At 40.5% G+C, this 20,141-nt stretch overlaps 1 protein-coding gene across 2 annotated transcripts; it reads right to left on the bottom strand.

Moving 5' to 3' along the window:
• Positions 1-62: 62 nt before the first annotated feature.
• On the bottom strand, positions 63-18,973 carry kdm5c (lysine demethylase 5C). Of its 2 annotated transcripts, XM_032521327.1 has the most exons (29): positions 18,597-18,973; positions 16,705-16,852; positions 15,678-15,755; positions 15,447-15,569; positions 15,187-15,357; positions 14,839-14,973; positions 13,022-13,078; positions 9,828-9,951; positions 9,335-9,609; positions 8,631-8,789; positions 8,385-8,504; positions 8,127-8,285; positions 7,190-7,371; positions 6,816-6,978; positions 6,606-6,725; positions 6,333-6,527; positions 5,981-6,162; positions 5,753-5,877; positions 5,508-5,655; positions 5,338-5,428; positions 4,797-5,179; positions 4,555-4,693; positions 4,219-4,398; positions 3,914-4,042; positions 3,070-3,828; positions 2,846-2,888; positions 2,546-2,745; positions 1,267-1,455; positions 63-1,141 (listed from the first exon to the last, which is right to left on the bottom strand). In XM_032521327.1, the coding sequence occupies exons 2-29, from the start codon at positions 16,846-16,848 to the stop codon at positions 1,133-1,135; spliced, it is 4,782 nt and encodes a 1,593-aa protein (XP_032377218.1). In that variant the 5' UTR covers positions 16,849-16,852; positions 18,597-18,973; the 3' UTR covers positions 63-1,132. The 2 variants fall into 2 exon arrangements, with proteins under 2 accessions (XP_032377218.1, XP_032377219.1); XM_032521328.1 differs by lacking the exon at positions 13,022-13,078.
• Between the last annotated feature and the right edge of the window lie 1,168 nt (positions 18,974-20,141).

Here is a 20,141-nt window from a genome sequence, read left to right as displayed (position 1 = left end):
GGAAAATTCATTATAGATCTTTAGACTGAAGCTTTTCATGAGGAGAAATAAGAGTCACCATATCCTAAACAATTCTAAACCTTTATTTTTCTAACAAGAGTGAAAAGAAACAAAGGCAACATTAAAATGATAAGTTTATACAGAAACTCACGACAACTGTGTGTCTGCAATATCAATATTTTTACCCACCCCATATTTTAACAAAATAAATTGTGACAAAGTGAGATACAGTGAAGTTACCTTAATTTGCAAGAGAATGAGGGACAGGGAGAAAGGTAAAATTGAAAGGAATACAATATGGAGTCAAAAAGATGGGCGCTTAGAAAAGAAAAGAGAAAATAAAGGCATCGAGGGAAGGGCGGAGAAAGAAGCCAAGAGGTACAGATGTCCATTTTGGGAAAGTAGCACCAAAAACATTAATTCTTGCTTTTAACACTTCCCAAAATTTACTCAGTTTATTCAAAATGCATGTCCGCTCAAAACAGCATCAAACACAAGATTAAATACAACTAAAAAAAAAAAATACAAGTGTAACCACGGTGCTGTAGTCTAAGATCAGCAGTCGATACCCTCCGCTGTACCTCAGGTTCAGGACTCATGCCCCAACAGAACGGTCTAAATGAACTCATAGCTTATCCAACTTCAACGAGTGGGCTCAAGTGAAGTGAACCTGCAACAGCTGGTGCTGAGACAGGCTTCAGCTGAACTTGCATTTAATACGCAGGGGATAACGTAGCAAACCGATTGACCTCAGAGACAACTCTAGACCAAAAACACTCCTATTGCGGCAAGTCCCACATCGGTTCAACACAGTCCTACTATGTTCACAGGAAGAACTGGGTCCAGGGAAGGTGGAGAATAAAGTTTGGTTAAGACAGCGAGTCTGGAGGAAAAATAATGATGACGGGTGAGACGTGGCTGAGCTTAGGATGAGACGGTGGAGTGTAGAAGAAGAGCCATCGCACTGTTAAGTGTCTGAATGTGTGAATAAGGGATGAGAAGGGTCGTGGGATACAGGCCTGGGGAAGTCCTGCATCTTGTTATAACTTGACACTGTCTTCTGGCACAGAATGCTCTGTCCCTTCAATTCCTCCGGCCAATCCGCTTGAACAGAGCTACAGCGTTGAATATATCACAAAATCTGTCAAAAGGAAAAAAAGAAAAAATGTTAATCTCAAATAAAGCTTGAGTCTAAGCATTACAACTTTAATTTCCACACAATCAATAAAAAACCTAAAGCAAAATTGAGCTAAATGGGGCGGTTACCTCTGGATAGGTCTGGACAGGTAACTGAGGGGAGGGGCTGTGGCTGATGGGACAGGTTTTCTTTGACTCTGAGGCATCCAGAGACCTTTCTCTGGCCCCTTCCCCAATGCCACCTCTGTGGCTCTTTCGCTTCCTTTTCGAGTCCTTGGCTCGTCCGCGGCTCGTTCGTCTCTGCTCTTCAAGCTCAATCTAAGAGAGAGGGAGGACAAGAATATCAGCGAGGACGCAGTTGAAGTGAACAGGGGCGATAAAGGCGATCGACAAAGCAGCCCACTTTCCTAGTTCTTCCTAAATAAAAGTCAGACTTTTATTCTTGATACAACAGAAAACACATTTTTGCCTATTTGTACATAATCCTATAACAAAACAGCACTCAATTAATGGAAGTTAAGGACTTTTAAACAGACTTTGGAATTCATAATATATTAATTAAAATGTGCGCCAATGGCAGTCGTCTATGAGCACCAATGCAATCTATATTACTAGTACGTTGTGGAGCATTAATACGCGTGGGTGGCGTGGCACACATTTATGGTTTCACACCATTTCTCTAATCTGACTGAAGTGGCAGTCTTGTGCCAAGAAATGTAGCAATGCACCAGCAAAAGCAGAGAAGAGGAAGACTGCTAGAAAGGAAAAATGAATGTAAACAATGCAGGTCTGGAACTTCGACGATAGATTAGCTTTGTATGAGGAAGGAAATGCATTCAAAATGTTTGCTATGCCTTAAGGATACACACAGTGGGTTTTAGTGAATTAACACTGAATGTAAATAGAAAATACATTTACAAGAAAACTCCACAGGGGACCTTTAATTAAATATACAAGCATGGCGCAGTAAGGTGCTTTGAATCAGGGTTTCACTGAGTCAAACTTAAGACGTTTAATCTGATTCTGATTTAAAGAGCTTTTTAAGACCAATATGAATGTAATTTTAGATCGATATCACAACATCCTTTACAATCATGTAAGACTTTTAAAAGCCTTCAATTTTGATTTAGAAATTTTAGACCTTTTAAGACCAGGCGGAAACGGTTTGATAAGTTTCCAGCTGCTGCACATTTTTTTCAACATACAACAAAAACAGACTAATATCTCTAGACTTTCAATTTTTAGTATTTAGGTTTATTGATGATTGTGGCTATTTATTTTTGGGTTAGATTATACTGATGTAGTTTTGGATTTAATATTATATTGATCAATTTAGTGGTACATAGCTTTTCACATTTTGCCTCAAAATGTATATTTTTTTTAAAAGGTCAGACTTTATTTTCCTGACCTGAATCAGCGTGTGCAGTGTTTCTCTGGGTGGAACCGAGGCAGCTTGCAGGACTCTGTGGATGATGAGCGTCTGGTCCAAGGACACCTCAAGCAGATCTCCTTCCAGCTGCAGCTCCTCCAGCTGGACCCTGGTGGCTGGTAAAAGCTCCACGACCTGGCCTTTTAGCAAAGGCAGCAAGGGTAGCAAAGACCCCACCCCTAAAAAAGGTGAGAAGCAGAAGGAAAAGGTGAGGACTGGTATCTTGTGTGACGCTTTGCACAACTCAACGGTTACTCTGAAATAGATATTCCATCTTACCTGTAACATTTAACTTCTTGCTGATGCCATTTTCACATCCAGCCTGTGGGCAAACAATCGCTGTGTTAAACAGGCAAGTTGGATTCAGTATAATAAGAATCAATTATTTAATCAATTATTACTATACAGAAGAAATTAAGTAAAATCTAATAATTATTTGCAGTTTACAGTTGGTAGTCTATGTGGTTTAGAATTAAAATAAAGAGTCAGAATAAGACGTTAACCTGAGTGCCGTTGCTTTCCTTGGTGTTCTTTTTAGGTGAATTCTCGTCTGTCAGATCAATGACTCCTTCCTCTCCCTCACCTCCCTCAGAGTCGGATAAGACAATCACTGAACTCCCTTCTGTCTCATTTCCCATGTCTCCTGCTTTCTCTGTTTCACAGAGGAGAGTCTCTTTGAGTTCTTGCAGCCTCTGAAGTGCCTGCTGCAGCTCTGGTGTCTCCAGTGCGTCCTTGGCTCGGCCCTGCCAGGTGATGGCCCTCTCTGTGAGACACTGCAGCGCTTCTCCTTCAGGTAGACGCACTGGCAGCCTCTGCAGGGCAACCAGTAACGCCAGGATAGTCTCCAGGCGTGGGCGCCGTGACCGCTGGCATCGCGGACACAAAAAGCGCGAGTCCCAGTCCCACCAGCAGAGGGGGTTCACTGGTGGTCCAGAGGAGGGGAGCAGGGAGGGGAAAGGAACACAGCCCCCATGGAACCAGTCCTTACACAGATGGCAGCGAAGTTGAGGGGCACGAGGCTGACCAGCGCACACGCACACCGACTGAGGAGGGGTGGTACAGCTGTGGTTACTGTTACCATTCTCTTTTACAGAGTTCTCTGAGTGGCTGGATGTGTCCGTCTCCATGACGTTCTTCCACCTCCCGTTCTCCTTGTCCTCCTTGCAACTTGCAGCGTTAAGTCCAGATTTACACATGTTCAATTTCTGTAACCTCAATAGTGCCTCCTTCTCCTGGTGCTCCCCTTCTTTAAATGCCATCACCTAGAAACAAGGGCCACAAACCAAGTTTACGTATAGAACTAGTATTTATGTAAAAAGACAGAACAAAAACTCTCAATTAACTCACAATAGCTGCAGGGTCCCTCAGGTCCTGCGCAGAGAGGCCCAGTGTGTTGGTATCAGAATCATCTAAAGGCTCATCTAACGGCTCCATCTCATCTCGGCTCTCTCTTCTTTTCGCACACGGACATAATACCTGCGAGGCAACACTGGAGTTGAATGCATGCGTTCATAAAAGGTTGCCTTCACCAAGAACTTAGCAACTAAAATGAAAGTATACAGGTAACTTATCTTGTTTTCTATGGTTGACAGAAAGTCAATCTATTTAAGTAAAGTTTGAAAATAATTTCCGATATCCTTCAAGTTGCCCACCTCTAGCAGACTGTGCTGACTGCTCTTCTTCAGAAAGGTCTTGGTGGCCTTGTCCCTCCAGGAGTGAGCGCTGGCTACCTGTAGTTCCAGCTGTCTTAACTCCTGCATGAAGACGGGCAAATCCCTTCCAATAGCTACCAGGCCCTCTAGGTCATCCAAGCACGGGTAATGCTCCCCATTCTACAACAAATAAAATATTCACTAATAAATAACACAAGCGACACAATATTTTGCCATTACAGGGTATTTCAAATCACACTATTACAGAGGGGTTTGAATAAAAATGGGTGTCTAAAAGACACCAGAGAGGATCATTGTATCTATTTATTTTATTACCTGGATTTCCTCTAGATCTGTTACCCAGGCCCGTGCCCTAGTGAGACAGCCCTGTAGAGTAAGAATGTTGGGCAGCTTGACTGGAATTAGCTGGGCCTCATTTACTATTGCCTCCAGTGTAGAAAGAGGGTGCTTTTGCCTGGAAGAACAAAACCATGACAAAGAAATGTAGACATTTTTGCAACAGGATAAACTAGTCCAACAAAAAAAAACAGAGAAATGGTTTGACTTGTTTGTCTCACCTTTGTTCTAGGCAGATCTGTGCTTTCTCCTCCCAACGTTCTGCAATTGTGAGCAGCTCCTGCAGCTCTGCCATGGCGGTCTCCACAGACACACTCTGGGACACGTTGCAGCCGGCTTCCATCAGGTTCCTCAAAACATCCAACATCACCTCCTGCCTCTCCCCTCCTTCCGTGCCCAGGGTGCGCCTCACTTCTGCCAGCCAATGGCCCTGCTCCTTAAGGCCCTGGAGTACACTATACTCTGGCACCACAACAAGCAGCTTGGCCCCCTGCTCCAACAAAGTCTGCAACTGCTCAGGTGTTTGAGAGTCCCTCCTCCAGTCCCTGTCATTGGCCAGTACTTGAGCCTGGCTCTGGAAATCCTCCACTGTCCGCAGAACCGCCTTGAAAATCAGACGGTACAGAGGCAGTCAGTGCACTAAGTAGGGGTACAACTTTTAAGGTGAGACAATTGTAACATTTATACAGTACATTTTTATTAGTTTTGGAAAGATAGGACAAAAATAAAAGCTATTTTGCTTTGTGTAACATTTCTACTTACCTGCACTTCCTCCAACTGGCTGATCACACAGGGCAGGTTTTGCATCGTCTCTACCAAGGATTTCAGCTCTGCCAAAGTCATCTTACTTTCACTAAAAGACAGCAATTTGTCAGTGCATGTAACAGAACAGTTAGCGTAATAATTAATGTACAGTATGTGTACTATTTTACCCAGTTTTTGAGTTACTGAGGAGTTCAGCACTTGTCTGTTGGCACCGTTCGATGTCTTTAAGAACAGTGTTGAGTTTCCGCAGAAGTTCGTTGTCGGGAAACTTTTTTTCCGCTGCTTCCGTCTTCAGAATTTCCAGATCATTAATTCCTGCAATTAAATAACCATTTGGTCTTCCAAGGTCTTTTAAGATCATAATATTCTGTTGTAACCAAGATCATGGGATACATTTCTGTTGATGTCCCACCTATTTTGTTTCCCTCTTCCTGCTCAAGTGCCTCTTTCACTCTGTTGGCCCAGGAATCAAAAGACTCAGACCGAACCTTTAATCGGTGTAACATGGCTAACAGCTCATCCAGGGTATATCTGTATCTGCAAAGAGAAGGGAAGGATTAACAAAGCCACTTTCACCCAATATATCATGACTCACTGCAAAGCATACACAAACAGAGACAGCTACACAAGAGATAAATACCTGAGGTAGAGTTTTTCAGTGGGGCAGTTGCACAGATCCTGAGTGTGATAGAGACATACCAGTCTCTCGGGACAGTTTGAGCATGCCAGAGCAGAAAGGAAGCATGTGGTCTTACATTTATCACACTGTCTCTCATCGTCAGGCAGCAGCTCAAAAGCCTCGCGCTCTGCTTCAGTAATGCCCTGCAGGTGCAACACACAGATTTTATTAGACAATCAGATTTCCCATAAGAACATTACAATATCAGACGGATTCAGGATGGTGCCAAACAAAAATAGTCAATACACTTACACATTTAAAATTGAAGAAATAGAGAAATAAACAATTTTGAGTATCAATTTCTGTGTCTCACCCTTTCCATCAGACCCTTCCGCAGCTTCCTCTCCTCTTGAACAATAATGAACATTTCCCGGTGTGTAGCTGCTGCCAGGTTAAGGTCTAGTTTCTCTGGGGTGGCTGCCATTTTACAGGTGAGCTCCTCGTGGGAGAACACGCAATACCTTCTCAGACGCCGGTAGTGCTCAATACAGGAACGGCCGGCAGGCAGCTGAGAGGAAGAGTAATGTTGATTATTGTGATCAAATCGAAAATGAGAACTTGAGACAGACAGTGTAAACGGACGTACCCAGTCTGCAGTGCAGAAGTTAACAGCTTCAGCAAAGTTATATCCCTGATTGAAGCCACTGTGGTAGGCTCTGGGGAAGGTGATGACAAACTCACCAGCACACTGGTTGGTACGTACAACCTGCCGATCAGAAAAACAGAAGTCAATCAATGAGTTTATTTTAACAAACCGTATTTCTGCTGTGCGCATGCATGTTTGTGTGAGACGTACCGGGACGCCGTGAGACATGAGGATATTGGGGTTCATGATGGTGACCAGCTGGTGCAGGAGGTCTGGCTGAAACTCAAACAGCTCTGGTGTCAGCTTCTTCATTACCTCCTCAAGTCGCTCTGCTGCCACAGAGGGAACCCCATACCAAGTCTTGGGTTCACCCCTGGAGAATAGAATACATAAGAGAGAGAAGTAGGAAAGTGAAGAACAGAGTGGGAAAGTTAGAGTATTTCAGTCAAAGTACCCTTTCACATGACATAATCTTATTTTCTAATTCTATTCTTATTCTTCCTTTACACGCTGCAATTGTTTAAACCTTTCACTACTATAATGGCAAACAAACCCACAACAATACACAAAAAAGCATTCTGTACCAGTGCAGGTAGTTGATGGAGTAGCTCCAGTGATCCTCGATGTGCCAGCAGAAAGCTGAGAACACCATGCCTACATAAAGCCATGGCACCTTCATCCCAGAGATGTCTCCATTTATGTGGCACAGGAGTGACTGCTCCAGCACAGGCATCACGTTCAAATTCCAGCCACTGCAGGCATATTCCTGACCAAGAAAGAAAAATTGAAAATAAGCACTGGACTTGGATTATTGAAATGTCTTTAAATAACCCTAAATACAGGCATCATCTAAACTACACTAGAACTTTTATGAGAACATTATAAACTCAATTACTTTTGCTGAAATATTTCTCTCAATTCAACATTCTGCCAAATTACTGAGCAACACATACTTAAACTAAAGATTTCTACTTATCAATTCAGATTGATTTCTTGACATTTTTTTAAGTAAACAAAATCCTGAATTATTTTTCAGCAGATTAGGCTGCCATAAACTGCCACTTGTCATACATTCTAGAGGTATTGGGATTGTCATGCCAACCAAGAGCCTACTTATCTCTATAACAACAAGACAGTTGGCAAATTAGCGGTTCCCTCATCTCATTTAGCACTGTAATCAAAACGGTGCAGTGAATCGTTTCTGTTACTGCAAACATGTTATTGTCAAGAGCACCGCTAAATTGAGTAGGGATTAGTTAGTAGAGTACTTTTTCTTTCTTTTTTTAAGATTATTTTTTGGGGGTTTTCAGAGATGGGGGGACGACGCAGGCTAGATTTGAACACGGGCCGCTGCAGGACTTAGCCAACATGGGGCAAGCGCTCTTACTGGGTGAGCTAGAGGCCGCTACTGGTCCAACTTTTTACTTGGGTAGTTTAAGATTTACAACATGTAATGTAGAGCAGGACGCTGTAGTTTTCACAAAACACTGTTAAGGTTACAAAAGTAAACAACATGCGTACCTCCTCTTCCTTTGTGAGCTTCTTTTTGCCATTGTTCATCGGGAAGCCGCTGCCAAACTCTTTGGAGTGTATGTCTGCGCCGTACTCGACAACCACGTCTTCCTCGATACTACTGACTAACCGCCAGAATTCTCTCTCCACAAGCTCAGTGGGAACCATCTACACCAACAACAACACAGGCTTGAGATTAGTCTCCCGCATTAGTCGGGGCAGGGTGCTTCATAATGAAGAGGTGAGGTCTTGTGTGGTTGCGCTTACATGGACAGGCATGTTGAAGTAATCTGCTTTGAAGGCATCTGCCATTTCTCCAAAACTCTGCAGAGTGTACTCTCGTGTAGCCTGTTCAAAGCCAAATGCTTCTGCAGGTTTCTTGCACTCCTATAAAAAGTTACACATTGAGGAAAATCCAAACAAAGATTATTCTTGTGGGTTCAAAGAAACCCAACAAAACATGCCATGAGTATTACAGACATGAACAAGTGCTTCCAAACATTTTTTACTAACCTCTGCCACACACTTAGGGCATCGCCAGTTGCCTTTGGGAGGATCAGTGAGTGGGGGTAGTAGACAGTAGGTGTGGTAATTATCATCACAGCCATCACACAGCAAGAGCTTCTCGTCATCATCTCCCCGACCACACATCCGACACACAAAAGAATCCACCTTTGAAAAAGTAAGGCAAAAGGCGTTTATTCTAGGGCTTGGAGCCAGAGGAATGAGGCTCACGTTTAACTGGAGCTGACAACCACGGAAGATGAAAAACTAAACTAAAGGTTAGATTGTGGGTAAAAGGAGTCACAATTGTGTCAAACAGAAGAAGCAAATTGCATTGTGTTTATAGGCCTGTACAATCATTCAACTTCTCAAGGTAGTTTGTGTAACAGCACAATCAAGTTGTGTTAATGTTTTGACTGTCATCGGAGTGTCGACGCTGATTAACACCAGAAAAAGAAGTGGGCTGGTCGGAGGGCGGAGCAAAGCGGAGCCCCATCTACAACGAGAGGTAGGCCTTTCACCTATACCTTCAGCCGGGCTAGTGCGTAGCTTGGTAGTTTCATTTGCATGGGCTAACAAAACTCAGGAAGCCCTAGACGTAGCGATAGTATCAAGTTTTCCAGGGTTGTAGTTATGCCGTGACATTTGATATTCAATTACGTAATGTTTATCTTAACGGACTGCCACCTGGGTGCATTCTTTGGTCTACTTACACACTGCGGGTTGCCGAGGTTGCGTCTTAGCCTCATGGTCATTTTGGTACAAGGTCCATCTGTATCATCTTCCTCCTCCACTTTCCCTTTCCCATCCTCTTGTTCTTCTTTCTTCACTTCTGTTTTAACTGTGATGGTAGGAGGAGGCGGTATATGGCTAGATGTACTCCCATCACTCGGCTTCTCTTTAGGCTCCAGCAGCTCCGCTTTGACCGAGACATCACCAGAAGCAGGCGATACGCTGTCCTTGATGGTAACGGTTTGAGGCAGTTCATCTAAAAAGTAAGATGTGTTCACAATCAGGAGGGAGCCAGTTATTCATTTAGGACTTGCCCGTTTCTTAAGTCACTGTTTTAGTTGCAAAACTAACTGTTCTGATGCAGTGTTGCCGCCAAATGCCCACGTTTCTCAACATTGTTGGCAAAAGACCTTATAGGTTTAACTGTATGTGTCGGATGATGTGTTTAAATGAGGTTATGGCTATGGGACTTACCTTTCTTCCTGATGCCTTTGTCCCTGGCCACCAGCCCAAGTCCCATCATCTTAGGCCCTGCGCCATAGATCTGTAGCTTCTTCAGTTCTGGGTTCTTCTCTATGTCTTCCTCCGTGGGTTCAGGCTGTGGATAAGAGTACATTTTCCTCATGAAGGCAAAGACAGACAACAACTACTCTCCAAAGCACACAGAGCCAAAAGGGTCTATGCCAAATGCAGAACAAACATGAAAGCATAATGCCATCACAAGAAGGGATTGTGCTTTGTTAGAAAGTAAGGAAAGGTTAGCCTACACCACTGTGAAAGCTTTAGCGTTAAGACCCACCACCAGAAAACACAATCACCAACAGTTGCAACCATACAGTCAGAGAAGGCTATTTTAAGTAATTATAGGAAGGGTAATGAGTTTTTTTTTCCCAAATCAAATCCTTGGATAAAGTTCAATTAATTTAGGCTGCAATTTGTCAAACATGCACACAAAAAAAATACATACATCTCGCTATCCATTGTTTAGTTCTTTTCCTTAAGTTGGACGTAGGACTGTGCGATATGGTTAAAATCTTTTATCCTGATATAGGAAATTATTTTCATATCACCATATAGCATGTTTTCTGGTAATTCAATAGCCTATATGTAATGTATTCAGAACGAACATGCATTATGAACATAATGTGCAGGGAACAGAACAAAGTGTTAAGTTATCGTAACAGTTTGGCAGTTGTTTTGACAATGCAATAGAAACAATATATACAATAGACATTTTATATAATTCTGACTATATATAGTCATATTACCCTGCCCTAGTTGGACGTGTTAGCAACAGCTGATTCTGAGTAGCCTTAGGCATTTATCATTCTACTATCCAAAAAGCAGGTAATACTTATTTTCCATTTTGTGTTTGCCTCTGCCACGTAATAAGCAGCTGTCCTCGTTTTAGAATTGTGTGGAAAGATTCTTAAATAGATAGCTTTTAGGTAAGAGTTGTTTCCTGTTACAACCACAGTTCATCATCATGTCTGAATCACTAAGAACAGTTAGACAACCTGTGTTGTAATGTAACAAAGTACAAATACTTTGTGTACTTTTCACATATCTGTACTTTGTTATTTATATTTCTGGAAACTTTCACTTGTACTCCCCTACATTTCCTAAATAAAATGTAGTTTTACTCACTACATTTTCCATTAGCGTGTATGTTACACGTTACTTGTAAGATATGGTTTTGGACGTTAGAGTGAAAGATTCTTCCTTACAAAAAATGAAAGTTCTGTTTCTCTCTTTGTGGCTGTCAGACTTTGGGTTTCATGTTTAAGACTGTGTGGAAACCATAATTATGTTTTACTATAACAAAGTTTTTCTTTACTTGTACATTTAATATCAGAAAATTACTTTTGATACTTAAGTACAGTATACATCAGATATTTTAAGACTTTTACTCAAGTACTATCTTAAAAGGGGACTTTAAATTCTACCAAAGTCATTTTCTGGTAAGATAATTGTACTTTTACTCAAGTACTTTATTCAAGACTGTAAACAACAGTAAAAAGAATATTGGAAGGAAGGAATAGGAAGGCACTCTTTTTTTTTTTTTTTTTTTTAAACATGGTCTTGCCGCCTATTCGACATTGATCTAATTATTATTTGTACCACAACTTTGGGCACTAGTTCCAGTCTGCCGTATGATTACAACAGTACACACACAGGTCACATGTAATCGGCAATGACAGAAACACAGCAGGTCTTAACATCACTTTCAATAACCAGTCAGTAGATCTAAAAAGCACATAAAAGCAGTTTCCAACTCATATTTCTTCTCTAAACATCCATTTAAGGCGCTTTCACACTGAAAGTTGACTTAATCTGGGAGAGGTTTGGCTTCTACTCATGTGTGCACAGAAATCAGTAGTCTGTTTACAGTCAGAACGCAACCTGTATTCCCACAACAAGAAAGTCATGACAACGACGTTAGTGCCATTCATGGCACAACACCTGGACAGATACAATACCATAAAAAGAGACCACAAGTCTTTTTTTCTTTACTTTCAAGACAGGTAATGGAAGAAGCATGTTTGTTTTTTTACTTAACCACCTGTATGCAATTGTCCTCGCTTCAGTCACGAAAATTTGCTGGACACACATTGTTGTATATTACCGGTGTAGATAATAAACCAGCACCCAAACATCGTAGATCAATAGGACTATACAAGTGAGACAGGGATTGAAGCAGTAGACAGCACAGCAGATAAGCAGGGCTTGATGGTAGAGGGCAATCAAACACGCAAACCTAGAGAGACCTAAAGGCTAACAACAATTACATGTTCAGAAAGGGTCGCAATTACTACTTTACCGTCCATCATCAGATTATGGTGCTCTGCAAGTGAAACCTTAACATAATAAACCTTTTTTTGTTTTTTTCCCGTGTGAGTGCACTCGAAAGAGAATGCATGCAGCCACACTGTTAGCTGCTGTAGTGAGCACATAGCAAGGCAACACAGCAGAAGGCACACAGACAGCCCAGCGACAAAGCATTTCAAGCCAAATGCGACCACAGAAAGAGCAAGGGTGAAAGAGAGAAAGCTAGAGAGGGCATCAATTCAACAATTAAACTAGAAGGGTTTGTTTGGCAATTGGAGATGGAGTGAAAGAGGCCTTGAGTGAACTGTTCCATGGAGAACATCTGGAACATTAGTTCTCAACGACGGCGGCACAGGGACCCAAACTTGCATACATTCAAGATGCAATAGTACGTTTTTTTCCAATCTGTAATACAATGCCTAAAAACACACTGACAAAGCTCCTTAATATCTTTTTCCAACATAAGACATCATGTCTAATTTTAATAACAGTCCTAGAGCGTATTGACAAAAATCAAAACAGCTTAAATAAAATCGTAAGTAAACGGCCATGAAATATTTCTCTGTGTTCATTGTCTGGTCTAGAATGATGCTAATTTAATAACTTGCACCAACTATTATTGTAATGCCACAGAGAGCTTTTATGGCTTTTTTGTCTGAAACAGTCACGTGACTCTATTATGGGTTTAGGAGTATGATTGCATGAAAATGTTTTAGTGGTTAGTTAAAATGAAAAAAACAGAACATCTAGACAACGTCAGTAGGGGTGAGGTGGTCTAGGAAAAGAGGCAGGAAGAAAGCGGGGGCGGAAGGTGAGCTCATATGCTCAAGAGGCAGTACCGCAGAGATGAGTTGAGAGCCAGTGGTGAGAGGATGGGGGGCCAGATCCTCTGGACCCTGCAAGGGGAGACAATAACAGCAACAATAAACTAAGAGGAAAGAAAGGAGATGAAAGAGGAAGGGAGAGAGCCTGGAAAGAACAGAGCCACTGGGACACATAAGACAAGGGTCACATTTTATGTAGGACCTATAAAAGGTCAAACAGGAAATGGTGTGGATCTATATATTCAATTATCTCTTTCAAAATTAAAATTAAAGTTTATTTTTTGAATGTTTGTTACATCTAGTAACGTTTTGAACAGGGCTGCATACACTTTTACATTTTTTTTTTATTAATATAAGCTGTACTTCTATATAAAAAATTAATTAAAAAAGAATACTATTTGAGGCAACCCAATTTCTGTTATCTCATCAAAAAGAAAACGGGGTTGGGAAGGTTTGAGAATGTTATTTTACTGACAAGTTTGTTGCCATTGACGATTCTTGTTGTCCAGCTACATAATAGAAAAGATATCTACTGGATCTTGAATTGAGTTAAAATAAAGCAATCCCAAATGCACTGGTTTTCAGACAAAAGCCCGTTCCGTAGAACTCTCTGTATCGCCTCAATCATCTGACGCAACCTTTTTTGTCAAAAATCTGCAGCAAACTTGGTTTTGTTTCTATAAATTCCAGAAATAATTAAATATGCAAAACAAAAAGATGTATTCCAGCATAATAAATGAAAAAACTAAAATCGGGGGGGTATGTTAGAAAGTGAAGCTTAGGTAAGGTTGCATGTAACAAGCATGAGATAAAAGAATAATGGCCAGTCCAAAAGTTGTACTGTGTATTGGTAGTAATAATATATTTAAAAAAAAAGATTGTGTGGCAATATGTGACTTATGAAACAAACAGTTGTGTGTGTACCAGTGAGATGGAAGGAAGTGGCGGAAAAAAAGCAGAAAACCCAATAAGCCATGGAGCAGAGAGCATAAACAGCAGAGTTAAGCACAGCAGCATGGTGGGATGAAGAGTAAGTACTGTCATGTGTCACATCTTCCGGACACTACACTGTAACTGATGCAAAAAAAGCACATGGATGAGCACAGAAAAATGATTAACACGACAGCATGGGACAAACACACAAGGGAGTACACTATTGCCTTGACTTTGTTTGCCTGTAACGATGGAAGCTTTGTTGTTATCTATTTGGCTAATCAGTTGGCAGATAATAGATGGTGCACTAAAACTTACAGACAATGTATGCATGCATGGTTAGAGGCTGACAGCCTTGTACATTTGCTGTTCTCCCCAGATTAATTAGCAACTCAAGATCTTTTGTACACTGACGTTTAAAGTCCTGGAAAACTTGGCAGATTTCTTTCAATGACAACATAAACAAAAACAATTGTGGAACTTCCCTGTTTGTATGCTGAAACTATGATTACAAGTGAGCAACAACAAATACAGATATTATCAGTTTCAAAAATGTTGATGTGTGGTCTAAGAACCACCATTGATAAAGTACTCATAGGTCAGGAACGCCTGGATACCTGACAGTTAAATGAATTCCAGGTTCCACGTTGAAATTCAAACAGTGCCACATTGAAACAAATTTGTTAGATCAGTTGCACAAAACAAATCCAATTTCTATAGTCTTGAAAAGCAGATGTATAAACAAAAATGTTATTTATTTCCGATAGATTTTGAGGCGGAAAGGCACCTACAGAAATGTGATCCAATAAGTGCCCAAAATACAGTTCAGTATATGGTTACTGGTCATTGAGGTATGCAAATTTACTGAAAGACAAGTAAGGATAAGAACTCTCACTCACATCAGGCTGGCCGCGGTTGGCTCTGCGTCCGTAGCTGCTTATTTTGGGTGGCTGCACAGACTGTCGCAGAGGGATGGAGTGGGGCTTGTACTCCTTATCCACATCCTCACCATCATAGTGCTTTGGCTTGCAATGCTGGAAATGATGTAAAAAGAGAGTTTACATGAAAACATGTAAATACACGGATGATCTACCGTAATAATTTTGATTCTAACCAAAAGGAAGTGTATAACGCATCATATAGTGACTAAGATACTCTTCGTAGATAAGACTCATTTTGAATGCTTTCTATTAACTGATCACCCCTGGTAACACAAAAAGGAGAGAAGAGAATGTGTAGTGCGATACCTGCAAGCTGCCACCAGACTGGAACATTTCAAAGGGATAGACGATCCTCTCGTAGTGCGAGCGCAACAGAGAACCAATGTTCTTGCCTGGAGGATAGCCAAGCCTCTGGGCCACACGAGCCCACCGCCGTTCCTTACAGATCATCTCAAAACCTCCTTCATCTGTCACAATCTTTAAAACAAGTTTGGAACCATAAGTAAGAACCAAAAAAATAACTTAAAATGCACTTTCTAAGTACAAACAATTCAATGTATATCTACCCTTGATAGGCTGAAAAGATCAAGGATGCGTCTTTCAATATGTGGGATTTTCAAGGAGGATGCCTGGATCTCCCAAAACCTGGCGATGCGGTCCAAATAATTAAGCTTCACTCTGGTCTCTGCCTAAAATGAGATGCATGAGGGACCACCATGATTACCATGGCCGGTTCCATCAACAGCTTCAATTATCTGTCAACAATGTACAGCTTTGAGGGAAAGAGAAGAACTTACCTCCAACTCATTAAGCCTCTGGATGCGGGGTGTGAAGCGGAAGGTATCCAGCTCCACTGAAAACGGGGGTTGCCAGTCCTATTAGGAAGCAAAGACATGCAATTAAACTTGTAATTCTAGGTGCTAAAACTACACCTTGGTAGTTGTGTGGTGACTTCTATCTTTCAAGGAGCTTAAAAACAAAAACATGGACATGAGAGATTACTGAGATTAGAATTGACTATAATTGGGTTTAAGTCTGGCTTTAAGGCTCAAGAACCTGGCCCAGCTTTAACCGGGAAGGCTAAATAAGGTCACATGCTCAAGAGCAGGTAAAGCTCGCACTATCAACAATCAAAGGCCCGCATCGTCACCAATCATTTCCAAAGAAATTATAAATCCTACAAGATCTTGACAAAACTAATAGATACAATAGATAGAACAACTATATGTATAACTGCATTAATACTGCCCACCAAGCCCTTAAGATGAGCAGTGATGAGGCTCTCATTGACACACTTGCACCATTTGCAGTTTTCCTCCAGTACTCCTTTCTACACCTCTGCTGTAAAAACAGTTTTACTTTTGTTAAAATATTTTAATTTCTACTGTAACTCTTAATTCCTTACTAATTAAATTTGTTACACATAACTAATTAGTATTTATGAAAGAAGCACAACATTTAATCTATGTAACATAAATTCAACGGAACATAAGTGTAAATTGGAGAGTATGTATAAAGAAAATTACTTCTTATAGCGGGTATTGTTTTTATAGCTCAATTTGGTTTAAAATTTGCATTTAACATTTAACCCCACTGAATCTTTGTTTGCCTTTGCAACAACACAAACACCCATGGGAATCAGTCATTTTAACTCATCAAGATGCTCTTTTTTGGTTTGATTCGTCAAGACTAAAACTGAGTCCATGTGCCTTTAACTTAGTACTTATTAAACACTTTAAACACAGTGCCAATGTGTACAAATGTTGCATTTGGCACACAGTGAGCATGTCATTTAACATAATCCAAACATAAGTGAATATTTACTGGTGGGGGACGAATTTTGCAGATTCCGGACTTCTCTGCGATTGGACGTATCTTGGCGATGTAGCCCAGGGGGTCCTGAAACTCCTCCCATGATGGCTCAAATACTGGACACTCCGGAGGAGGTACAAACTCTTCCCCTTCCATTGCCCTGACGAAAGAAAGTTCGACAATGCAAAACAAGTTAATAAACTCTGGCAGACTCACTAATGGGCAGGACAGCATCAATACAGCATCCCAAAAAGCATTTTATGTACACAAGTCTTGTTTAGTTTGAGGAAAATTGAAAACCCTTACATCTTGCATAGTCTTAATAGACAATTTAAAGCCTTTGTTTTCCTGAATTTATCTGCAATTTCTTTATGATCTCCCAATACTCTAGGACTGGTCAGAGTGCTTTAAAGACACAAAGTTGTGTGAAACTGTTCACTGGCCAACATTTTGTCATCAGAAAATACAATTACACAACACACTTATTTCAATAAATGTTCCCAATGGCAGTCAACTGAAACAAATTTAACAAAGGCAATGTAAAGAAACCATGCCATCCTACTTTAATGTTGGTTAATGTTGAGTAAAATGGACCAGTGTATGAGAGAATAAAAAGCATATTACAAAAAGGTTACTGCATTTGTTTACTTTTGCTCATACTACTTCCTGGTCTAGCCGGGCATTATAATATTGTCATCTTGAATATATGGCAGTTAGTTACACTACATGTTTCATAGTTTATTATCACACCCCAAACTTCACCAATAGTCAATAACAAGAGACATGGATAATCCCAGGATGAGGATTATTTTTTCGAACCCAAAATAGTCCTTGTTAAAATCCCCTCCCCCCACATCAGACGGACACAACAAAACAAATGCCATGCTCTGTTGATTGAACAAGGCCCAGTGTGAAAAAGGGCCAACGTTTCAAGTGATGCTTAGTCAATCGCATTGCAGAGCAACAATTACATTATTTAATTACAGAAGTGATGGTAAGATGTCTGTATGCACTTGAGCAATAAGCATTGTTATTTGATTTTTTTTATTTTTTTACCATAAGAGTGTTATTAAAATAGTCTTATATGAATTTTGTCCTGGGACATTCCTCATAAAAAAACAACAACCATGAAATCAACTCAATTTGATTCTGGGGCTTCAGTGACAAGTGTCCCATCTATCTGGTTTTCTAAAGGCCTTCAGACAAACAATGGCGTGGAGGCCATGAACCCTAAGGTATAGAAATGAAGGCATAACTACTCGCAAGTGGGCTGGGCTAGTTTCATAAATAAGAAGCCAAATACACAACCACTAGACTGCAGAAGACACACGGTGACATTTAAATGTCGATGTACACCTTGTTAACATTACTCAATAATACATTAGCTGGCAACTGTTAGCTAACTACTAACGTTAGCTACTAAACTTAAAGAACTGGCGTTAAAACTAACCTTTCCGTCCAGTGACAACCATAACAAAAGAATGAGAAATTGTCTCCAATAAATCACCTATAGTGGGTTAGCTACGTGTCGTTCACTTCTTTTCTTCGGTCAAACATGAAATCTATTAGTGTCCATTGTTAAGCTATAAGAGGCGATAAAGCCGCTTGCAGCTAACGTTAGCGTCGAGGCCTTCACTTTTCACAGTCCCATAGCCTCCCACGGCTTCCGATAACTAGCATTGCTAAGCTAACGTTAACTGGGTGGCTGAGGAAAAAAAGTCATCAATATAACCGCAAACCATGCACGCTCAAATTGACGCGAGGAACCAGCTAAGCTAACGTTAGCGTTAGTTGATGTTATTCATATAACGTTGCAAGTATGTGCAAGAAGAAATGCAAGAAGCAGTTATTTGTTGACCCTTTACACAAACGTTACAATGTTTCGTTGCATTTCCGTAACTGACCCGAAGACACCTCGATGTCCCGGGGTATGATAGGGCTGGTGGCCGTGCTCCTTCCTCTGTTGTTGTGATGACTGGTAGTTAGCTAACGTTGGCCAGCTGTGCTTGTTCCAGTTGGCTAGCTGACGCTGCTAGCAAAGTTGACCGTTTTTCCAGCCTTAGTTCTCCATCTACTCCGTTCTGTCAAACACCCAGGTTCAACACATGGATGGCAGAGGTTCGTTTAATGGTAAGCGAGTGTCTCAAACCTTATCAATTATGTGTTTGTCAATCACTTTTCGACCAACACCATCACTCTCCTCAAGCCATCCTAGTCCTATCTTTCTTGATGAGACGCCATCTTAGTTTTTTTTCTCACGACCGAAGCACAGCCTCAAATCTTCACATCACGTCCTACGCCAATTCAAGTTATGCAACTACAGCAGGACCGTGCACTAGCTATGTTTCTACGAGCTGTGTTAGGAAGCTCTTAAATAAAGGCAATGCCACAACATTGAAAATATTTATTAAATGCAAATAATTTGATTTAAAAATAATAAAAAGACGTACATACTCACCTGTAAACTCTGTAAACCATTAGTATATTATGTTATTTGCACATATCTGTAAAATATTCTACTTTTAGTAATATCCACCGGTATATTATATTCAGTACATTTCTAGCTGTAAATCTTGCTCACAATACTTGTTATCTATATTTTATATTCACAGGACAAACCCATCTGTAAAATTCTGTTTATAATAGTATTCATTTCTATATTTATTCAGTACATATCCATGTCCTACACTTACGGAACCAGTGTATATCCTGCACTTATTTCTATTGCACTTCTGGTTAGACCCAAACTGCATTTCGTTGCCTTGTACCTGTGTAATGACAATAAAGTTGAATCTAATCTAATCTAATCTATAGTATTGTTAAAAGAAAAATGGTCCTCCTTCTTCTTCTTCTTCTTATATATGTATATATATGTATATATATATATATATATTATTGTGATGGTTACAGACTAAGAAGCCCCTTATAAAGACACAGGAAGTAGTACACATATCAATATATAATACACCATTTCTAATGTCACACACTCCATGCAGAAAATACGGTCTGATCATAGAATATGAAAAATAATTCATATTAACAGTCTGCGTCTGACTATTGTGCACATTGTCTGACCCAACCAGCGTCCCACTAGCACCCCCGACATGCAGGGATGTGCAAGGGAATGTTTATCACTGCTTGCAGGTTTTATTCACTTAAATCTTGTGTGCACAATAAAAAAAGTAAATAGCCTACTGTGAGATTGCCCTTCATCCATTGGCACATGCAGGTTGTGATGAGGTTACAGAGTAAATAGACCCTTATTAAATTAAAGTTTTTTTGTATTTGCTACATTTGCAATCTCACTCAAAATTTTCATCTTATTTTCTGTGAAGAGTTGATATGCAAAGTAGCCTCACATCTCATCATACATCTTTAATGCGTCATACTCCTTTCTTTTTTAAAATCTAATTATGTATAAAAGCCATTGGTTGTTTAGGGCAATTTAA

Source organism: Etheostoma spectabile, chromosome 7 (assembly GCF_008692095.1).
Source record: "Etheostoma spectabile isolate EspeVRDwgs_2016 chromosome 7, UIUC_Espe_1.0, whole genome shotgun sequence".
Classification (NCBI taxonomy): Eukaryota; Metazoa; Chordata; class Actinopteri; order Perciformes; family Percidae; genus Etheostoma; species Etheostoma spectabile.
This window is presented reverse-complemented; position numbering and strand designations above follow the sequence as displayed.